Source organism: Malania oleifera, chromosome 5, assembly GCF_029873635.1.
Source record: "Malania oleifera isolate guangnan ecotype guangnan chromosome 5, ASM2987363v1, whole genome shotgun sequence".
Lineage (NCBI taxonomy): Eukaryota > Viridiplantae > Streptophyta > Magnoliopsida > Santalales > Ximeniaceae > Malania > Malania oleifera.
In genome coordinates this window covers 47,144,695-47,168,097 of record NC_080421.1, presented here as the reverse complement: position 1 = coordinate 47,168,097, position 23,403 = coordinate 47,144,695, and the positions used below count along the sequence as shown (strand labels likewise).

Here is a 23,403-nt window from a genome sequence, read left to right as displayed (position 1 = left end):
AACTGGGTACATGGGAAGGCATACAAAGAGAAATATAGATCTTTTTTATAGAAAAAGAAGAAATAATTAAAATGAAAAAAATGTACAAAATGGAGCACAAGAAATGCTCTTAAGAAGGAAAAATAACAAAGAAGAAAAACTTACAAGAAAAATTATAGAACCTTCTAATTTCACTGTAAATCTGAAAATACACCCCTTTAAAGTGCCCTCCTGCAAAACCCACAATGATCCCAAATACTGAATCCTATCCCAAAACAAAGACTAAGGCATCTTCTTCCCTGTAAAAATATGTGCATTGCTTTCCAACTAAACACCCCACAAAATGGAAAAAATCCCAAACTCATCAAAGCCAAACCATTTCCTTTCCTACGTCTTGGTAAAGGAAGTAGAAAACAAATCCTCCACTGAGTGTGGACAAATCCAACTCTCCCAAAAATGCCAAACAACTTATTCCAAACCCTCCATGAAAAAGAACGTATGTGACTTTCTTGGAAAATTTGTGGAGATATGCATTAGTTGTTTCTGGGTGGGGGCCAGGGGGGAATATCACCATAAAATTGGCTGCGGCTTGTCAGTAGTGTTTTGTAGGTTTACATGAATTATTATTATTTTTTACAAAAAAAAGAAAAAAGAAATTAGATTAGTTGATTAGGTGGATGAGTGGTATAATATTAAAGGATAAATTAAGGAACGAATATATTTGCAATAAGTGAGGCATAGCATGATAGAAAAGAAGATAAGGGAGGGGTGGCTTAGATGGTTTGGGCATTTGAAACGCAAGCCAAGTAATGCACCGGTGAGGAGGAGTGAGCTAGTTCGTATTACTGGTAGTAGAAGGGATAGGGATATACTTAAAATGACAAGGAATGAGATAGTGAGAAAAAATTTAATAGCTTTTAAGCTAGCCGAGGAAATTACCCTCAGTTGTGTGAATTGGCGAAAAAGGATTCGTGTAGCCAACCCCACCTAGTTGGACGGAAGATTATTTGTTGTTTTTGTTGATTAGGATAAAGAGGAATGTATTAGGAAGATAAGCGAAAACAAAGCCAAAATAAAACCCAAAAAATGAAAAAGAGAAAAACCTGCACTAAATGCAGAATATCATGCTAACAAAGCCAGCCAATCATGCTGAAGATTAGTGAAACAAGAACCACTAAAAACAACCAGAGAAGAATCCTCACAATGGTGCGAAAAAGACTATCTTGTCCCAAATCACTTGAAATCAAGAAATGTACAAAGTACAAACATTCATCTCTTTAATCAAACCACCCAAAAAAAAAAGGAAAAACTTGACACTACCATAACTTTCTTGCATCCTTATGCCTCTTAAAAGCTCCTACGTCAATAAGTTCTCCAAGAAATAGGGCACATCCATCACTCACCAAACAACCCAAAAAGCTTATTCCATAACTCTAATCCACAAAGCAATCAAAGAATAGGTGAGCATTGAGACTTATTACTAGCATAACAGATGACACAAAAGGGAAGCCTTCACAATGATTGGTCACTCCCTCTATTTATAACATATGTCAAGCACATTACCATAATACCTTACTAACTTTCACTCATTAACATAACACTAACACACTAATAATTCTAAATGACTAAAATAACCATTAAGACTCCCTCTCAAGCTGGAATATGGATATCATATGCTCCTAGCTTGTTACAAGTTTTAGTAAACTAGCCAAAAAGTTGCATATCAGACTTCACATAAGTGGTTGTAATGAGTTTCTGCACAAGCTTCTTCCAAACAAAGTGGTAATCAACTTCAATGTGTTCTGTTTGTTCATGGAAGACGGGCTGGTGGCAATATGGACAACAACTTGATTATCACACATAACCTCCATACACCGAGAATGTGGAAATCTTGTTCTTCCAAAATGTTCTTCACCCAAACAAGCTCACATGTAGTGTGAGCCATGGCCCTATACTTTAATTCAGCTCTTGACCTAACTACTACAGTTTGTTTCTTATTCTTCCAAAAAACAAAAGTACCACCAACAAAGATACAATACTCGATTGTAGATCTTCTATTTGAAGGCGATCCAACCCAATCTGCATCTGTATATCACTGAATACAAGCGTGACCATGATCTTGATGCAAGATGCCTCTCCCAAGTGCATCTTTGAGATATCTCAAGATGCGAATTACCACTAGGGGTGTACAAAATTTACCAATAAACCAAAAACTGACCCGAAATCGGATTGAAATAAGTTTTGGTTTGTTTGGTTTTCGATTTTGATTTTGGTTCTTGAAAATAGAAAATATCGATTTTCGGTTCGCGGTTTCCAGCCCAAGACTGAATTGAAAAATTGAAAAACTAATCATCCTATATAAATTAATATATGTTAATTTTGTCTAGCTAATGTTCCTCTACGTCTGAGTTGGCGCCAATGCCTAGCCCTTCGCCAACATAGGAGCCCTCATCACCTATGTCAAGAACTTCTAGGAGAGCTAGGGGTGGTGCTTGGCCTCCTGAAGAGCTTTTTCGGCCTCGGCGGTGCTATCATCACCCAGTTCTACCATGCCGTCTACAGTGACGACTCTAAGGCTTTCATACTCCTCATTAGGTGGCTTTTGGCGGCCATCTCGTTTTTGTTCTTGCGGATGATAAGGATTATGAAGTTGGTCCGGCAAGCAAACGAGCTCAAGGTCATCTACAATTTTCTCTATATTTCTGTCATTTTTGCTGTATTTCTCATTCTGGCTGTATTTCTCATGGCTATGATTGTAATAGAGAAACAGGTTGTTCCCTATCCATTCTTGTCCCACATCGGATATGGTAGGGATGTTCAGTTGCTCCCTCTATTATAAATATAGGTTGCCCCCATTAGCCTAATCACCAATTTGACTAGGCTTGCATTTAGTGTTCTGGGCCCACATTAGACTCCCAAATTTGCAGTCAAGTCCTTGAAATTTTAGTATTAATAACTTTAGAGGCTAAGAATTCTAGAGGCTTCTAAATATTGGTTAATTATCCGAATCAGATCATAGAACCACTAAACTGATTAAGTTAGAAAATTCCTTTTCCGGTTCGGTTTTGGTTCAATAATTTAAGAATCCAAATTTTGCAGTTTGGTGTTCAATATTGACTAAAACCAACTGCACAGAGTCAAATTCATTCGTAATTACTGCAACCCAATTACTTGTTCTTGAGGAATCCAAAAACTAACTCACAACAGTTGTTGAAAAAGATATATTTAGTTGAGTGACTGTGAGATAATTCCACTTTCTAACAAGTCTCTAGTACCATCCTGTGTCAGGCAACAAATTACCCATAGTTGGCACTAACCTATTGGTAGCGTTCACGAGTGTAACAATAGGTTTGAATACCAATAGCTTGGTCTCATCATCAAGAACATACTTTCTATGTGACAAAACAATTCCCATACGTGATCTAAATACTTCTATACCCAAGAAGTACTTCAATGGTCCCAAATCTTTTGGTCTGAAACTTAGCATGTAGAAAATATTTAGGCCCCAAAAGACTGATCATTTATCACATGTAATCACAATATCATCCGCATAAACAATGAGTAGAATCTTACCTGATGGAGTTGACGATAAAATCACAGAGTGATTCATTGCACACAGTTGAAGGCCACACTCATGTACTACAATAGTGAATTGACCAAACCATGCTATGTGAAATTGTTTTAAACCATGTAATGACTTCTCAAGTTGACACACTAAACCTGACTCCTGAGCAACAAACCTAGGTGGTTGCTCCATATAGACCTCTTCCTTAAGATCACCATGTAAAAAGGTGTTCTTCACATCTTATTGATATAGAGAGGTCAATGAAAAGTGGTGGCTAAGGAGGTGAACAAATGTAGGAGGTGAGTTTGGCGACTGGGGAGGCTGTGTTTGAATAGTCCAAACCATACACTTGAGTATATCCCTTAGCGACAACGTGTGCGTTCAGACGAGTTACAGAATCATCTGGGTTGACTTTCACAATATATACCCAACGACAACCAGCCTCAAATTTATCAGAAAGAAGAGATACCAATTCTCAAGTATCATTTTCTTATAATGCACTTATCTCTTCAACCATTGCATTCCTCCGCCTACAGTGGGCTAAGGCTTCAGAAACAAAGTTAGGAAGAGCAATAGAGGATAGAGTGGTAACAAAACAATAATAGAAGGGTGACAAGAAATAATAGTGAACAAAGTTGGAGATGTTGTGTACATGTGTGTTTACCTTTCTAGACAGCAATGGGAGGATCAACATTGTGGGAAATATGATCATCATACGTGGAAACCAAAGGCATAGCAATAGAAGTTGGAGGAGACTCTCTTCCTTGGAGCCACTATCGTGAAAACACCTATAGACAAGAATAATCGTGATGATGAGGACTCAAACTACATGGAGGCATAGGTGGATGATTGGATAAAGACAACAAACTAGAATATGGAAGTTTAGGCAGAGGAAGAGACACATTGAGGTCAGAAGCACTCGGGGACTAAGAAGGTAACATCAGTAGAGATAGAAAATTGGTGCATCATAGGACTATACATTTATAATCCCTTGAGTATAATAGTATATGAGTATTCAAGAAAGACACATTTTATAGCATAAGGATCCAACTTATCCATCTTGGGGGTTAGCTAATGAACAGAGGAACACAACCGTGTTTATGAGGAAGCAAAGAGAATAAAGGATCATTACGGAAGAGAATGGAGTAGGAAATATTACTACCAAGAACAGAGGATGGCATCTTGTTAATAAGATAGCAAGCAGTGTGTATGACATCACTCCAAAACACTCTAGGAACATACATTTGATAAAATAAGGTGTGATTGACTTCAAGGATATGTCTATTTTTCCTCTCTGCGATCCCATTTTGTTTAGGAGTGTGGGCATAGGATGACTAATGAATGATACTAAATTGAGTCATATACGTAGTGAATTAGGTATGAAGTAGTCATTAGCATTATCACTCTAAAGTATCCAAATAGGAAAACCAAATTGAGTCTTTATATCAGAAAAAAAAAAAACACAAAAGATATGAAATAACTTACAACAATCTTTCATTAAATAGAGCAAAGTTATACTCGAAAATCATCAACAAAGTTTACGGAGTATCGAAAACCCAACTTGGACACGACTAGGACCCTAAACATTAGAATAAACTAACACGAAAGAGTTTGCTGCCCGTTTATTGACTTGGGAAGCAAAAAGGACACAATGATGCTTTCTCAACTAACAAGTCACACTCAAGAGTAGACGCAAGACTCAAAGTAGGAACTAGTAGTTTTAATTTTTCCAACGAAGGATGACCAAGGTGACAATGGATTTGAAGTGCCGTGGCAGTAGCAGTGCAGACAGTAGAGGAGATAATGGCTCAAAGTGGTTTAGTCCACCTGCTTTGCATCCTTTGCTAATCGTCTTCCTTGTCTTCAAATCTTGAATGACCATAGAATCAGGGAAGAATGTTATTGAACATTTCATGGATTTAGTAATCTTGCTAACTGACATAAGATTGAAAGGGAACTTGGGAATATATAAAATGGAAGGAAGAGAAATAGTGGACGTGGGCCTATTCCCTTAATAGTAGTATTGGACCCATCAGCAAGAATAACAATAGGCAAGGTATTAGGATATTGGAGAGTAGAGAAGAAATTAGGTATACCTATTGTTATATGATCAGTGGCTGCTGAATCTATAACCCAAGGATTAAAACGAGAAGTACTGGATGATAGGCAAGCTGTATTATCACCAATATGAACAAGAGATGCAATGGGAACGGAAGCTTGCTGGGATGCTTGATACTGCTAGAATTTGGAACACTATTCCTCTGACATAGATACAGTACACTGCCCTCTACTTGAGCTTGAAAGTGTGGAATTTGTGGTGGCTGCATTGGCGACGCGAGGAGGTTTACCATGTGGTGGCTGCATTGGCGACATGAGGAGGTTTACCATGGAAATCTCAACGCTGCTCAATAATATGACCTCCCCATCCACAATGAGTGCGCTTGTGAGAAGGGCTACCTCGTCCTTCTCTTCCACCATGGTCACTTGAACCATCTCAAGAATTTTTGTGGCTGCATGGTTGAGAAGTAGGATCATATGGTGTAAAAAAAGCAGTCCTCTGAGAGCAAAGGGTTGGGTACTGTATGCTGGAGGAAGCACGAAGTGCGCAAGAATAAACATCTGCAAAGGATGGCAACTTTGTACTACCAAGAATTTGGGACCGGTCTCCCTTAAACTTGGATTTTAATCCCGCTAAAACCTGAAGAGCTATCATTTGCTCTCTATGCTTTTGCATCTCTTGAACATCAGTATATGGGTTGCACGATGTTAAGCTCCTAATGGGTACGCTTCATATCTGCAGAGTATTTTGTGACACTCCTATCTCCTTGTTGTAATTGAAAGACTCTGTGGATAGATCGTAAATACATGTAGTAGTACTAGAATATAGGAGCTTGACCCTTGACATAATCCTAAATATGCATTCATGCAGTCTGAGGTTCCATCGAATCCCACATGATGGAAATAGTAAATGCATTCTCCTGAATCCACACTTCTTTCCTTTTATCATTAAAAGGCCCAGACAGGAACAAGTATTCAGATTTACCTAAGCCTATCAAATAGATCTTAACAGTCTTAGACCACTAAAGATGTAATTATTTCCATCTAACTTTTCAATTGTTATTTGCGGCAGTGATGAAAGGAACATACTTTTGGGATTCTCTCCATCCCAACTCTCACAAATGAAACAACAACAAATAAGATGAACTCCTGAACAACCCGAACAACCACAAATAAGGCTAACCACTAATTCAACCATGAACAAGTTACCAACAAATGGGCATAGCAATGCCACAAACTCCTAAAGGAGCCAACCAATCAACTTAATAATGCCAAACAGCAACCAACGAATTGGCATAAGCAAACAATTGAGAAAGGTTAGATCTTTGACCAGAAAACATGACCAACGACTTGATATTATGATCTATGTAAGGATTTAGAACATTTTGGAAGAAATTGGAGGCAAAACTTGCTAGATAAAGCTCTCACACGCCCGCACATGGGGGCGGAGCTGTCGGTGATTTGTTGGCATGTGGGGCCACGTGGGTGGTCCTCCAGTGACCAAATTTCACCCACCTACAGATCAGAGGGTTCTATGAATGGGTATGGTGTTGGTTCTACAAAATAAGGAAGGGTTATTGAGATTCTGAAGAAGGCAGTGCTGTCCAAAAAGTTTCCGGTGACTGCAGTGTTTTCCGACAACTTCTGGGCTTGTTTTTAACCTCTAAAGGTGTGGCTGATCCCCCTATAACAGCAGTCTTGCGTAGGACGATTAGGGTTAGGTTTTGGTTTGGCGGTAGGGTTAGGTTGGACCTTGCTCTAATACCATGTTGAAGTATTGAGTAAAATGGAAGACCTAAGACAACGAAAGATCTCTCACTCTATTTATAATATATGTCAAGTACATACCAGTGACCATAATACCCTCACTAACTCATTCATTGGCAGAACACTAACACAATGATGATGCTGAATGACTAAAATAACCATTAACAACCCCCTGAAATGAAAATCAAATAACCTTTACCTTTTAGTGTCAGACCGACTTCCAAAACTTTTCCAGCTCAAGTTGGTGGTCTAATCCCCACAAAATTCAAAATAGCTGTCTCCTCTGTATAAAGCTAGCCAACTGATCCAAATCAAAGGCAGACTCAAAAAAATCGATCCAGAAAACAGCCAACATGGACAGCTTCAACCAACGATTCTGTAGCCAATTCTTCTTGCAAAGAATGACAAACTTCTCTCCCCAGTGTTCTGTAGCCGCATATTGGAGCAGTGTTTCAAGGGGCATTTCTGTGGTGCACCTTGCCTCCATGCATTTTCTGGCTAAAGCATCCCCGGGCATGATGTAAATGCTCAAATCCTGATAGGCATTTGCTCAGCCCAAAAAACATGCATTCCCACCTAAACCAGCAGGGCACATTTTTTATCCCCATTAACTTATTCTTACAGTATAAAAATAATAAAGAAAGTAGAAAATAACCAGTTAGGGGACAAATGCTCTGTTCATGCTGTTAGTAACAGAGCACAAGCAGCTGTGCCTCCCTCGACGAATATTCTCACTCCGAAAAATGCCCTTGGTCGATCTTCTCCAGAAATGCTGCTCATCCAACAGGATAACTGGACTTTCATCTCTCTCCGGCCGATCGAAGGACCATATTCTGTCTTTGAGAATCTCTCTCTATCTCCCATTGTAACAGTTTCCCTTTCGTTTAGTACCTCTCTCTTTTACTGGAATTTTGAAACACCCTCGAGTCTCCCCGGGTTGTTGCTTCTTGTGCTGCTGTTTTTTGCCCCCTTCAGTTTGAAGAGGTTTGCTTGTCCATGAGCTGCCTTCAGTCCAACAGATGAGCTGCTGTGTTATAAGAATTAAGTTTTATTTACTTTCTTTACTTTTATAAATTTTTTCTTATTTTTTCCACTATATACAAGTTTATTTTATTTATTTTTAAATTAAGAGAATTCAGTCCCAAAAAGTTTATGCCTCAATGCCTTGAGGCTTACACCTTGCCTTGTCAGCAGTAAAATGCCTTGTCGCCTTGCGTTATGCCTTCTCCTTTTAAAGCACTGGATTGGAGTCTTATCTTAGATCCAGACTTTTTGCCATTGAGGAATTTTCTCCATCATATCAAATTGTCATCCCTAGAACAGGATATATGTAAGAGAAAATTTAGAGTGAGAAAGAAGAAAGGATGAGAGGGGACATCCTCAGCTTTTCATTTTTTAAGAGCATAATCGTGCTTAAGACAGATCTGAGAGATGATGAAGATCTGCTACACAGAGAAGAGTATGCCACGATTGCCTCTTGTTTCTCTCTCTCCCTAGTCTTGCATGAGTACATGCCAGAAACTATATTCAATTTGAGCCCAAAGATGATCTCCTTCCTGTGGACTAAGACAAAAATATGAGAGATGATGACGATCCGCTACACAAAGAATACAATGCTACAATTAAGCCCTAGATTTCCTTGTCAATGTACTTAGTTTGAGCCTAGCCTGGCAGTGTCCATGGGCAGAAACTATATTTCTGGGCCCTATATAGGAGCTGGGTCCAATCCTTGCACAACGTCGACAGCCAGAAATGCGGGCTGTAGCTTTGATTGTATCTTGGCACAAGAGAAAGGGAAGGAAGAGAGGGTCATCAGTCATCACTGATAATTACTGAAAAAGTAGCAGAAGAAACACAATCCCTAGTCTAATCTATTGATGTTGAGCCCAAGCCCTATCCCAGAAGCTCCAATTCACCGTCCAAACTTTTAAATTTTGGACTGAAGTTTCAAGGCTTAAAAAGTTCGGAAATTTAGATATTGATCTAAATTTTGATTAATTTGAAAAAGAAAAAAGAAAAAGAAACCCTGGGTGCTTGTCAGAATAAATCACATGGGAAAGAATGCTAGACAGGTTGTTCTAAGGGGAAGAATAAACGGAGTGATGAGTGAGACTGAGAGCGACATTGAAAGCAAGTTTTCTTGTGAACAGTGGTTTATTATTTGATCAGGTCTGGTAACATTGGTATGCTTCATTTTTATCCGATTCAGGTGGTGATATCTCCTATGTGCAACCAATGCCCCTTGAAGGTTTGGAAGGTATTCCTATTTTTTGTAAGATGTTACGTGTAAAGAACAGGATGGCCTAGGGTTATTAGTTGGAGGAGAGGTGGTGGACATGTCCCATTTCCATTTTGTTGACGGCACTATTTTATTTCTGAGGACAATGTTGCAAAATTCTGAAAGGAGTTTTCTTGAAAATCTTCGAAAGTATAATGGGAAAGTTCAACTTACCCAAAAATGGAGTGGACAGCATTATTATGGGGGTTAGGGAGTTAGAAAGTTTTACGGTCTTGCTGGATTGGGCCGTCACTTTCCTATCTTGGTCTCCCACCTGGAGGCAATCCTAATTCTGTGGCCTTTTGGAAGCCTATGATTGAGGGGGTTGGTAGGAGTTTGGAGGGGTGGAGGAGGACGTGCTTATCTCTTTGAGTTCATATCACTCTCATTGACGCCTCCCTCTCCAACATGCCTGTTTATTTTTCTCTTTTTTAAGAGCTTCCAAGAGCATTGTTAGGATTCGTGAGAGGTTGATAAGCGGCTTTCTTTGGTCCGGATTTGGGGAGAATAAGAGAAATCACCTGGTTAGTTGGGAGAATGTTAGAAGAGCCAAGTTGAAAGGGGGTGGGATTCGATGTAATTTCTAAAAACATCTATCTAATTAGAAAAAAGTTGTAGAGGTTCCATTAGAAGTTAATTACCTATGCCACAAGGAGATAAAAAAGTTAAGTATGGAGCCCATCGGAATGGGTAGGGCACTAGAGGAAATGGCATTGTTTCTACTGCAAGTCCTTGGAAGTTTGTTTCCTGGGTTGCTTGTTTGTTTTTTCCTCTCACCCTTTTTAGAGTGGGTAGTGGAAATAAGGTTTGGTTTTGGGAGGATTTTTGGATTGGTGAGAGGTAGTTGGACTTGTTGGTTCCTTGGCTTTTTAAGATTTTCACTATTCACAATGCAAGCTCTTTCTTTTCTTTGAAGAGGCCCTCTCTTTCTTAGGATTTCATTTTTTAGGTATCTTAATGAAAGAGAGGTTGATGAGCTTACTACCACGCTTAACTTTTTGGAGTCTTTTGTTCTTTATAGTAAAGGAGATGAAAGAATTTGGAAGGGGAATTCTTCAGGTTCTTTTTTCCACCAAATCCTTTTTCCTCACCTCCTTAAAACTCCTTCCTCCAATTATTTTCCTAGCCCTTTTCCTTGGAGCCACATCATTTGGAAGGCTAATCTTTCTTCTAATGTCAGGGCTTTCATCTGGATTGTACACATGATGTACTACAGTGCAGAAGACCCTGTATGGCCTTGAGTCCTAATATGGGTTCCATGTGTAATCTGTCCAATGAAACACACCTCTTCCTTCATTTCCGGGTGGCTAAATATCTTTCGCTGCTCTCTCTTCTCATGTTCTGGAGAAGCTTGGGGTGCTCTGCAGTTGCAGGGGACTTCCTACAAGTGATCTTCAGGGGTTTTAGAAAATTCAGAAAGGGTAGGTTTTTATGGAGGTGTGCAGTTTTTGCTACTTTGTGGACCTGTTGGATCAAGAGAAACTCAAGAATCTTCAAGGACTGCAAAACTTCTCCTGGTCTGTTATGATAAGAGTTGTCCTTCTGGTCTCCTTTAGGGCTCACTCTTTTGGGTTTTTTCTGGAAACCTGCGAAGGGATTGGGGGGCAGTTCATTTGTAATTTGTTTATATAATGTTATTTTGTTTCTTTGGAGGACATCTTGTTCTCCCATTATGGTACCTTCTTTCTCTGCTAAGTTATTTTCTTTTATCCAGAAGAAAAACAAAAACAAAAACAGGATACCCCGCAAGATATTGTTCAGACTAGGGATAATATTTTACCTACACTTATTTCAATGGTGGTTAGAGATAATGGAAAAGGATATTGAAGCATCAAAATTTGTGATCTGATGGGACTCTGTTTGTCTGATCAGCTGGGCAAGTTGTTTGTGTGGATGGAAGCAAGAGTAAGGTGATATAGGTCAGTAGGAGGTAGGTAAGTTGAAGTGCTTGAATAATTATGATGGAAAGGTCTAAAGACGGGTTTTCTGAGTTCTAGAGTTACGCTTCATTACTTTGTTCTTTTTTCTGTTTTCTTTTTGTGGGGCCTCCTGGGTCTGACCTATAATTCTTCTCTTAATATAATTCTATTGTCATCTAATTTTTTTTCTTTTTTAAGAATGATGGAAATTAGTAGTGAAGCATGAATTTTTATTTTATTTATTTATTTTTTAATAAAACGTCAAGAACTGTTAAAAGACATAAGAATGCATGATTTAGAGCTAAAATATTGTAAATAAAAATACACCAATTGAAAGTATGTAGTTTGTAGCTTGGAGGAAATAGTCTTATTTTTCCTTTTCCAGTTTTCCAATAATTACAAGAACACCACCTTGTTCTTCAGTTTTTGAAATTTGTAGAAGAAAGTTGTAAAACATGTTTTTATTCATTTGTTGTTTTCTAGCTTTTTTATATAAATCTCAGAAAACTGGAAAACAAGGTGAGATTTTTGTAAGTATTTGAAATTCTGGAAATGGAAAATTAAAACTGTTCTTCATAACTATGCCGTGCCATAGCTCTCCAAAACAACTGCAAGAGGAAAATGAGTAGAGGGGAATGGATCTGTTGGGAGTAAAAAGATTTACAAAAGAAAGATTCTTGAGCAGTTCAAAGTCCAAATCCTATAATCCCTTGTGAAAGAAGGTTGGGAATAGTCCAACAAACTGAGTGGCAATGAAGGTTCAACATCCTCCATATCATCTAGGTTTTTACAAAAATGAAAACCCATGAGATAAATTACCCATCAAAGACCAAGAAGCCTCTGCACAAGTATCAAGATGAATGGACATATTGGGAATATTGGGGCCCATGGAATTCTGCGACAATATCTTCCTGTTCCCACCTCATTATTTTTTTATCATCCACCTCAGTAGAAGCATTTGTCAATTAACATTGGACTATTGTTGATAATTACCTTGACCAGCTAAGAATACCCTTGTGGCCTTGGACCATTGTATAATTACAATGGTTTCATTTTTGGGTTGTGATCTGTTGAGGCAGCCCAGAAAAAAAATATTTGGCCAACTAGTGCAAACAATCATCAAGAACATTCACAACCACAAACATGTACTGGATGCCAGACACTCCCGAACTTCACTTATATTGATGAAAACTGCAATGAAAGAGCACGTCAAAACTGTCCACACCACACAAACTGATGCAAGAAACATTTCAAAACAGGCTACAAGACATCAGAACAATTCATGAAACAACTTGGAATGGCTGCAGTGTGCTGCACACAAAAAAATGCGCTCTTACTGCACACAGAAAAACAAAGCAGTCAAACTTTTTAGATAGCATCTAAATACCTGGTGTAACAGTTAAAGATGTCTCATACTTGCATTGCGCGGAACTAAACCCAGACGCGGCATCTGGCAAGCTAAAAGGTCGCCTAACAGCAGAAATACAAACAATTATAAAACAAGTACCTTAAAACATTCCATAAGAAGCAGTACTTCCCTTTTCTTTTTTTTTTATCACCCAGAATTCCAACTTAGATGAGCCCTTCGGACCCCCTTACCGGCACCAAACTGGAGGAGGACGTGATCAGCCCCACAGCTCCCTCCTGATAAATCAAGAATTAGCCTTCATGCGGAATTGAACCCAAGGCCGCCTATTACCTGGAAACCTTGCAACCAGCCCAGGCCCATAAGAAGCAGTATTATGGCATAATTTTGAGCTTCAACCCTAGGAAAAGCAGCATATCCATAATTTTGGAAGGGGCTGAACAGAAGGTATTTCTGACCACTGTTGACATAGCGCTTATGGTTGCTGGAGTCATCTGCTGACGAATATTTTTACAGGATATTATTCCAAGAGTTTGATGATTATTGTGGCTAAAGAAATTCTGAAGAAGAAGAGAATATGGGGAGAGCTGAATAAAATAGAGGAAAAGAAGAGGTGAAAGAAACCCTAAGAGAGATGGAGTTGCTCTGATACATCAAACCTTAGATTCTGTTCGTTTCTGCTTTCTGTTTTCATTTCTGTGCATCAAAGAGATAGATTATTAAAAAGAGTTGTTTAAGTTGCTGGTTTTGTGTTTCTATTGTCGATTTTCATTTGTTTTCAAATAAAAATAAAAACCAAATTTTATGGTTTTGAGTTGTTTGGGCAACTAGTTGTTAAGCCATTCATAGTTAACTTTGAGGAATAAACCATTCATTTTATACATAAACTTTTGTTAAAATTAAAATAAAGTAACATGTGAATTTAAAAATAATTGAAATAAAAATATTCATAAAATTTCTAAAATTTTGAAAATATAATAAAATTCATTTAAAATAGACCTTTATAAATTTTCAATTGTTATGTACAACAATATTGTTCTTGTACCACTAAACAATGAGTTTTGAAATATTATAACTATAATAATTTCTAGTTATATCATAGTTTTTTTATAACAAAATAGCATAATATTTTTTTAATTTATATTCTTTTTGTATTTTTATTATTTTATTTGTATTTTTTAATTGTTATTTGGTTCAAAGATGAAAATGAGCTTTTGTTCAATCAAATGTTAGGTTTTTAGTTTCTACTTTTTAATTTATGCTTTTCTTAATTTTTCAGTGATCCCAAACAGCACCTTAAGTGTTATGTGGTAGAACAACATCATATATCTACCTATCCAACAAATTCATTTGGAAAAATTTGAACTAAATGCTAGAGATTGGTTTACTTAATGAAATATGAAGTAGTGCCTAAACATCTCACTACTTATATAGAAGGTGCCTTATTTGTTTTGCAAAACCTTTATTTGAATTTTTCCAAGACAATTTTGCCCCAGTTCTCCCATGGAGTACATGATCCTTCTTCTCTCTCTGCTGCATGGTCTCCATGCTCACTTGCATGATCTCTCCCCCTCTTGAACACAGTTTCTCTCACTTGTATGAATCCTGCTTTCTCCTGTCTTTCTCTACCTTCCTCTCTCTCAGATGAAGTGAAAAAGTGCAGCCTGTATTTCCATACTCCAAGACGCTCTGATACTGGATTCTCTTCACATATCTGATCTCAATTGATTTGGGTACGAGGATACATTCTCTGCTTTTCGAAACAATTGTTGGTTTCACAAAACCAAGAGAGCAAAAGCAAGACCATGACTAACCAGTCTTGTCAGTGGCATTAGTTTAAGACTCGTAGTTCTAAAATTGCACCAGTATGGGAAATTGTTTTGCATTACTAAGTTTGGAATTTGTGGGTTATGAAAGTGCTTCTGATTTGCATTATTTTGGGCTCTGTAGCCTATATAGAATTGAGGATTTTTTTAATGGATATTGTGAGGTTGTCTCTTAGTTCTTGATAATCTATTTGTGAAAAAAGAAAAAAGCAAAGGGAAAAATTAATAGCGCATGCTGTTTTTGAAATTTGAAATTCACATATACATATATACTTAAAAATAACTTGAAATATTCAAAATAACTGTGAGTATTTTGTAAGTTATAGAGTAAATGCAATTTAAACTTAGGGAAACTGTCAAATGGACTGTACCCATGAAAATTTATGGAAATTGATGAAGATACTTTTGCATGTTCTTGTTCCTGCTTTTATCCTCACATCTAGTATGTGCTGCCACTGAAAAAGAGTTATTAGTGTCTTGGGACATTCCAAATGCCAATTTAGCTAACACCTGGATGCGTATTTGTCAATTTGGAGATATTCGGTGATAATTGACGAATATTGCTTTTACTGCATGATTCCAGAATTTAATTTGATTTCAGAGCTGGAAGAACTGTGTTATGACATGGGAATAGGCTGTTGAGGAAACTGCAGTCCTCTGATTTATCTGAAAACAAAGTGAGTCATATTAGTTTAACCCCTAAAGCAAACATTCCAAAACTTGGCTACCCCTTTTTTCTCATTGCCTGTGTTGTTCGTAGGTGAGTGGGAGTGGTGTTGGTTTATATTGATTTATCTAGTGGAAAACACTTGCGCAAAAATATGGCATGGTAACATGGCTGGCTGAAATTTCGAGTAAGCTATAGGAACTTTTTACAAACACAAGAATAAGCACCAATTTTGTAGTCCCATGAGTTTATGACTTCATATCTATACTACTTATAAAAAGACAAGGAAAAGGTGTATGCTTTCACATCGAGGTGTCTTCTTAAATTTTATTTTTAAAAAAAAAAAATTTAATAACTAAAAGATATATATATTTACAATCGTCTTTTCACATTAAATGGTCGTGAACCGCTGCATTCCAACATAGAGATTGGCGATGACTGGCCAATATCTACTCCACAAAACTTGTGTAAACCGTCACAATCTATCACCTTTTGGCTTTTAGCTTTCTCCCAATTTCTCTCTCATGCGCAGCCTATGATCGTTTCAAACCATCCCCAACGTTTTTCTCTCCCCCTCCCCCCCCAAATTGCCTGAGTATCACAACACTTGCTAGAGTCGCCCACCATCTTTAAATCTACTCCTCCCTCATCCCATTTTCTTTGTTCGCATAGTTGTTTCCATTGTTGATTTTACAAATATGAACAAAAACCTCAAAATAGGGGAATAATCTCCAAAAAAAAAAAAAACTGATCCACACATCATCACTATCCATGTCAGGCCGCAGTACCATTGTCCCAATCTGCCCCTGCTCACTGCTAGAGCAGATCTGAAAACCCAAAGAAATACAAATTGAGAGAGAGAGAGAGAGAGAGAGAGAGAGAGAGAGAGTGTGTGTCTTCTACTTTAGATTGCTTCCTTGGGAAGCTTTCCCACATCCACTAAATTCCCCCCTTCCTTTTATGCCCTTGTCATTTATTATGTTGTTTTCAATATTTTTTATGCAAGGAAAAAGGGTGGAAAATGTTATTGAGGTAAGTTTTTAACATGCTATTATTTATTTATTTATTTATACTGTTTACTATTTTTCTAATTTTATTTTTGTTTGACCTTTAGACTTCATTATAATAAATTAACATAAAACTGATTTTAAAGGTACTGTTCTATTATATTAAGTACAAAGTGAATGGGGTTTTGGGTAATGCTCAAAGCATGCATAAAGGAAGGGGGTTTGGGAAGGAATTATTTGCTTATTATTTCAAGCATTTAATGTTTTATTAAAAACTTAATTTTGAAGTAAATAATTCTAAGAGTGAGAATTTGTTTTGGGCATTTTTAAGAAATAACATGGGATGGGTTCTAAGAATGTTTCACCCACTAACTTAATTTATTATATTCCTTTGCTTATTACCTTCATTTGACTTATCTTAAGCATTAATAAATATATTTTATAATTATTTTAGTCCAGATGTTTAAAAATAAAAATATAGATCCAAACAAATTAACTAAACATATGTAAACACAATCATCCAACAATTCATATGCCTTTTGTGCATATTCATATTGTATGTTTCAATTGATTTACTTTTTCGCATGCAATTTTGGACACTTTTTATACTTTGTCTCTACTTATGATGAGGTAGATCAATAATTTTGATTTGGGTCTTATTTCTCTATTTTAGTTTGAATAGGTTACTTCCCAATCATATATTGGATTGTTGAGAGATAAATGACTACTAACAACAGGACATAGATAAGTTAGCAACCAAATATATTCATTCAAAACATTTTAGGTGATAATAGTTCATTTGAACGAGTAACTATAGAGGGATGCTGATTAATATTAATTACCTTTTGGCCTTCCCTATGCACAAAGTACTCCTAAACCAATTCTTCTTCTTCTAGATCATTTTTTCTTTCTTAAAAAGGATTTTTTTTTTTTGGGTTTATTTTTCTTTTAATAGGATGAAAACTTCAATTTCATCTTTTAGCCCATTTTCAATGCAATGCCGTGGGCATTGTGCATGTTCATTTACATTTGGCAAAAACCTTTCAATTGATATAAGATGGAAATACTCACTTTCATGGTAATACATTTACATTTTGTTTACAATTGTATTATTATGTTGAAGTAAAAGCAGACTCAATACTTGGACTTTGGTCAAAATTTAATAGTTATCACAATGTAAAAAAAATGAAGTTGTACACATTTTTTTTTTATGATAAATTGCTTCTTATAATACATGTTTGACCAAAATGATTCATATATACATACATGTGTGCAATTATATTTTTATTTATTATGTCTTGTCTTTTTAGTTTTTTAAGGAATTAAAAAATCTCTTTATATTTTGTTATACAACTAGAAGGAGAGAATACTCCTTTACATGAGAGGATATGCATAATTATTTGGAAGTGGTAGGATTCAAATCCCTTTGGACGCATGCATAGGGGCAGTATGTGGAAGGAAGGTTTGGGGGGGATATATACGAGTGCCTGCTGTTTGTAAAAGTTATTGTATAGACCTGCTCAAGTATTAAAGGAATTTCAAAAAATGGTCAAATAAACATTTCATATTGAAAATATTTAAAGAACATTAAAATTGTTTTGTACTTTTTTAAAAACATAGCAAGAAGATATAATAAAAATGATATTGAAGAAAATCTACATCCAACCATATCCTAAGTAAATATCTTTAAAAAATTCTCACATGCAATGCACATGCAAAATTACTAGTATAAAAAAAAAATTGTACTATTTCATTCTACATCTAATGTTCTTATATTTCTTATATTGTATTGTAAATTTGTAATTGGGCTTAATTTTAAGTCTACACCTTGAAACTTCTTTTTGTTTCCCTTTCTGCAAGAGTAAATTGAGGAAATTTTTGTTAGTGATTTTGCTTATGACCACTTCTGATACTCTCGTGCTAGGTTCTGGAAAATGGTTCAGTAACGTTGAAACAGACCTTGCAAAGTCACCACAAACCAGTATCCTTCGTAGCATGGAGCCCTGATGACACCATGTTGCTTACTTGTGGAAATGGGGAAGTCCTCAAGCTATGGGATGTGGAAACAGGCACATGCAAGCGTACATTTGGCGATCATGGCTTCATTATCAGTTCGTGTGCATGGTTTCCCGATTCAAAGCAATTTGTGTGTGGCAGCTTTGAACCTGAAAAAGGCATACGCATGTTGGACTGTCATGGGAATGAGATAAAGGCATGGAGAGGAATGAGGATGCCCAAAGTTTTGGATCTTGCTGTGACACCAGATGGGGAAAATCTCATTAGTGTATTTGCTGATAAAGAAATTCGGATACTGAATGTGGGGACAAATGCTGAGCGGATCATATCAGAGAAGCATTCAATAACATCCCTTTCAATTTCAGGAGATAGCAAGTTTCTTATGGTCAACCTTAATAGCCAAGAGATCCATATGTGGGACATTGCTGGGAAATGGAAGGAGCCGTTAAAATATTTGGGCCATGAGCAACGACAATATGTGATACGGTCCTGCTTTGGCGGCTTGAATAGCAAATTCATTGCCAGTGGTAGTGAGAATTCAAAGGTATGCACTTTTTACCAGTAAGCTGTGCTATGGTTTGCCTAAAAACATTTACCATCCCACAGTGCCCATTGCATCCTCTCCTCCATTCATCAGTAACCCTACGATCATTTTCGTTCTACATATAAAGATCATTTTTAAAAATAAAAAAAAAATAACTAGCTGCTCATATTTTTAACACCCTCTCTTTCTCACTCTCTCTAGATCATACAATTGAAAACCTAAATTTTTTTGCACTTGTTTCAGCAGGTCTACATCTGGAACCGACAGAACTCTAAACCTATTGAGGTTTTATCAGGCCATTTAATGACTGTGAATTGTGTCAGCTGGAATCCTAAGAGGCCTCAAATGTTGGCATCAGCAAGTGATGATGAGACTATCCGCATTTGGGGACCTAGACGACCCATATTTGAACTACCAATTTAGACAACCCATGTAAATAACTTTGTATCTTAACCATTTCTTATATGCTCATCCATTATCACTTACATATACAAGGCAGAATGGCGTTCTTTCTTTTGTTCCAAATTTTGCTTCGAGTCTCTCCTGTAAATCTTCATTTCTTCAAGCAGCTGTCTCTCTTGCACCATCCAATTCACTGCTGAAATGTTAAGGCACGTTAAGGACTTCGTTTAGGTATGTAGATTGGAGTTCCAACATTTATTTATTTATTTTTATAGCTCTTAAATTGTTGCATACGCATCAATTTACCAGTCATAATCGTTGTACTAAGAATGAAGCATTTATTGATTGACCACTGGTAATTTGTTTGCATAATATTTGCAGTTTACCGTCTGTCAAGATGCCTCACATGATAAACAGATTTAGTAGCGTGTATTTTTATGACCTGTCATTTTGATAATTTATTTGGCGTGCAATGTGGGATGAGTCCGATGAAATTTCAAAAAAGTGAACCGTTGGTAGGTGGCCTGCCCTGGTGATGCACCATACCGGGTTGCAGTAGAAGATCCTGTTCAAGATAAGAATTGCTTTTGCATGAACATACGTGCATATTCATCTTGATAATTTAATTTAAATGACCGTTCATTTGCTTAAAATAATTTCACCTTGATAATTCTTAAACCCTCGAAGCTAAATAAATACTAGGAATTTCAGTGAATAGAATATTGAATAAATAAATTAGTCTTTTTTTTTTTTCCAATTAACTCATCAAATTACAAACCTCAAACTAATATAAGGATTACATAGGTTGTAGTTAATTAATTAAGATAAATTAAATTTTTATATGAAATTATACATGTAGGTTATTGAAACAATAGTTTCAGTACATAACCTAGCAGACACAATTTGCCAAATAAACAAATAGAAAGGCATATGCGTACAGATATGAAATATCAAAGATAATTGAGGCAGACAAAAGTCCACACTCCAGGATCTTAGGAGCAAGTTAGCAATAATTTGTTTCTACAAATCGTTGTATAATTATAGAAATTACAATTTTTCCAAAATGATGTAGTTTTTGTTAAGATAAACCAGTTTTCATTAGTTTGTGAAAAATAAATTTGGATTCATAAAAACATAAATGACTTTAGAGAATAACTTTATTATCCACTCGCGAAGTATCGGTAGACTTTGGATCATCAGTTAGATAACTACTTGCACCTAAGGGTATTGTTAGACTTGGGATCATCAATTAGATAACTACTCACTAACACAAGGAAATTGAGCACAAGTAGATCAAATGCCACTATATAAAAGGATGACATTTACCTTCCCTAAGGTTTGGCAAAAAAATAAGGACCTCTCTTGATGTTTCAAAAATTTTATTAATCTACTTTAAGATTTCAAATATGTCACATACCGTTTGTCGAAAAGACGCAAACCTCTCTCAGAAGACTCATCTTTTTGCAAAACATAAAGGGCGGGGGTGGGGGGGGGGGGGTTGGGTTTGTATATTTTTGGCAAAGCTCGGAGAAGGTCCTTGAAATTCGAGATATTCTTGAAATTTTTAAAACCTTAAGAGAGGTTAGTGTCTTTTTGCCAAACCAGGGGAGGTTAGTGTCTTTTGCCTGATTCCTATCATATTAATAAGACGAACCAAAATTTACTCTGTAGACAACATAATTTTAACCAGGTCCTTCTAAGAAGATCCAGTATTAATAAAGTTTGACTTTGAATCCTGAATTATCCCGAGTTTTAAAATTAAGATCCCAAGTCCCCATTTCCAAAAATTGAGTCCTTTTGAGTAGTTTGAGTCTCTTTAATTTCAGTTTTAAAGCCCAACTTGTATAATCATAGCATCATTTTCGTTAGTTGCAAAATTATCCTTTTTCATAGGTTTCAAGAAATAAGTCCTCTTAATTTTAAAATAGGGTCCTTTTGACTTAGATCAGTCGAATTCCTTAGGAATCCTTTTTTCTTATTCAAAATCGAGCCTTGCAAAATAGAGTCTGTAAAATCTTCAAAATCAAGTTGTTAGATCATGTTTTTAATTTAGTTGCAAAGTTAATCTCCTTTCTTAATTTGAGGATCGTAAAACAAACCGTGCATTTTCAAAGTCTAGTCCAGATGTCAGGCATTCTTAAATTGAGTCCTTTCGATTTTTAAGTCAACTTCATTTTTCGAAATAAGTCTCGATACTTCAAATGAATTTCAAATCTCTTTTTTTTTTTTTTTTTTGTTGAGGTCTAGTAATTTCCAAATGAAAGTGAAACTTTTGAAAAAGTTGGGCCCTTTTTTTTTTTTAATTTTAATTCTTCCCGTTTTGTTTAAAAATCGAGTTTTAAATTTTAATTTGTGAAATTGAGTCTTTCAGACTTTTAATTAGATTTTAAATTGAGTGAGTCCTTTAATTTTAAAACTGAGTATCTGTTTGGAGTCCTAAGGTCATTTTGGGAAAATAGGTCAATTGTGGGTCAAAATTGAAAAAATGTATGAGACCACAATCTTTATTTCAAGAGAGACACGTGTCCAAAATAAAGGGGAATACTGCATGTGCACGCTGCCAAGCATAATAAGAAAAAGGAAATATAGAAAATGAAAAGTACAAGAATGAGAAATAATACATGCAGAAAATAACATTTTACAGGGAATGTTACATGGTACAAAAACAAGTTGCAGTACAAGAGGGGATGGAGGTACATGCAAATATATATTCACAATAAAATTTTACAAATTACAAAATGCAATAATAAGAGAAGATTCCAAGCCCTCCACTCTCCAGTCGCCAACTGGAAGCATTTCCCTCGAATTCACTTGCGCACAAGAGAAGAATGACATAGTTAGGGAAATTGGTTAGGAGGAATCGTTCCCTTGCCAACATGGGAATTCTGTTGGGGGCAATAAGTTTTGGCGCCAAGAAGGTCACCCTAGCTCGCTATAAATAGGGAATTGTCGCACTGTAGCTAGACACACAGAGAAGGGTAGAAACACCCTGCCAGAATTAAAAGAGGAAGAAAAATAGAAAGCATAGTGAAATTCTGCAGAATTTGAGAAAAAATGAGAGAGAGTTGGAAAGAGAGAGCATTGGGGAGGTTCTGCCAATTTGCAGAAAGCAAAGAGGCAGAGGGGGCTATGAGTAGAGGAGCAGGAAGAGAAAGAGAACAGAGATGGTAGAAGAAGCAGAGGTAGAGAACCAGCCCAAAGATTCAGACACCAACTCGCACATAGACAGACACCTAGAAGAAGACTGGAGGAGAGGGAAGCCTATGGTGAAATTTCTAAGTTCCCCTCTTTTTTTGCTTGATTCATATAATGTTAATATGGATGTAAATTGAATGCAGGTGCCCTTCAATCCTCTTAGGTTTTGAACCTGAGTTCCCCCAGATCTGAACATGAGTTTGGGTCAGAACGTTGGATCTCTGGATGTCCAGCTCGAACCTGAACCTAAATTTGGGTCTGAACCAGTCCTAAGAAACTACCCGAACCCGAATAGGGTCTCCCCACACCTGGGTTTGAGCCCAAACCTGAGTTCGGACTCTTAGGACTCCAACAGTCAGCCCAACTCCCTAACTGATGCCCTGAAGCCCAAACCACTTTTGAAATAAAAATTGTGGGCTATTTTTTAAAGTAATAATATTCAAGCCCATTCGTTTTAAAAAAGTTAACCAGGCCTCACCCTCATTTTAAAAAACCCATAGCCTATTAAACTTTTTTAAAAACCAAACCCTTGAGCCTAGTTTTTTTTTTTTTTTTTTTTTTTTTCTTTTAAGAAAACACTAAGCCCATTTAAGTTTCTAAAACCCAAAAGCGCACACTGACCAGAATCTGCACGTGACTGAGATCACGTGACCCACTCAGGACAAACCCAATCCACAACTCGCCCATGGGTTAACTCGCACGAGTCAACCCATCACTCACTCACTCACCCCCTCACTGGGTGAAGATGAGTTGACTAGTCTTCATTGTTAGCTTTGGTACAACCCTAAGAGGAGGGGGTGAATTGGGTATTTAA

General features: G+C 36.7%; 1 protein-coding gene across 2 annotated transcripts in view; it reads left to right on the top strand.

Moving 5' to 3' along the window:
* LOC131155157 (WD repeat-containing protein WDS homolog) overlaps positions 1–19,766 on the top strand; it is a 50,208-nt gene extending 30,442 nt beyond the window's left edge. The window contains exons 3-4 of one of the 2 annotated variants that reach the window (XM_058108100.1): positions 18,357–18,992; positions 19,236–19,766. In XM_058108100.1, coding sequence (XP_057964083.1) covers positions 18,357–18,992; positions 19,236–19,415 — 816 coding nt within the window. In that variant the 3' untranslated portion in view covers positions 19,416–19,766. The remainder of the gene's footprint in view (positions 1–18,356; positions 18,993–19,235) is intronic. The other variant, XM_058108101.1, reaches the window with a different exon arrangement.
* Positions 19,767–23,403: the final 3,637 nt, after the last annotated feature.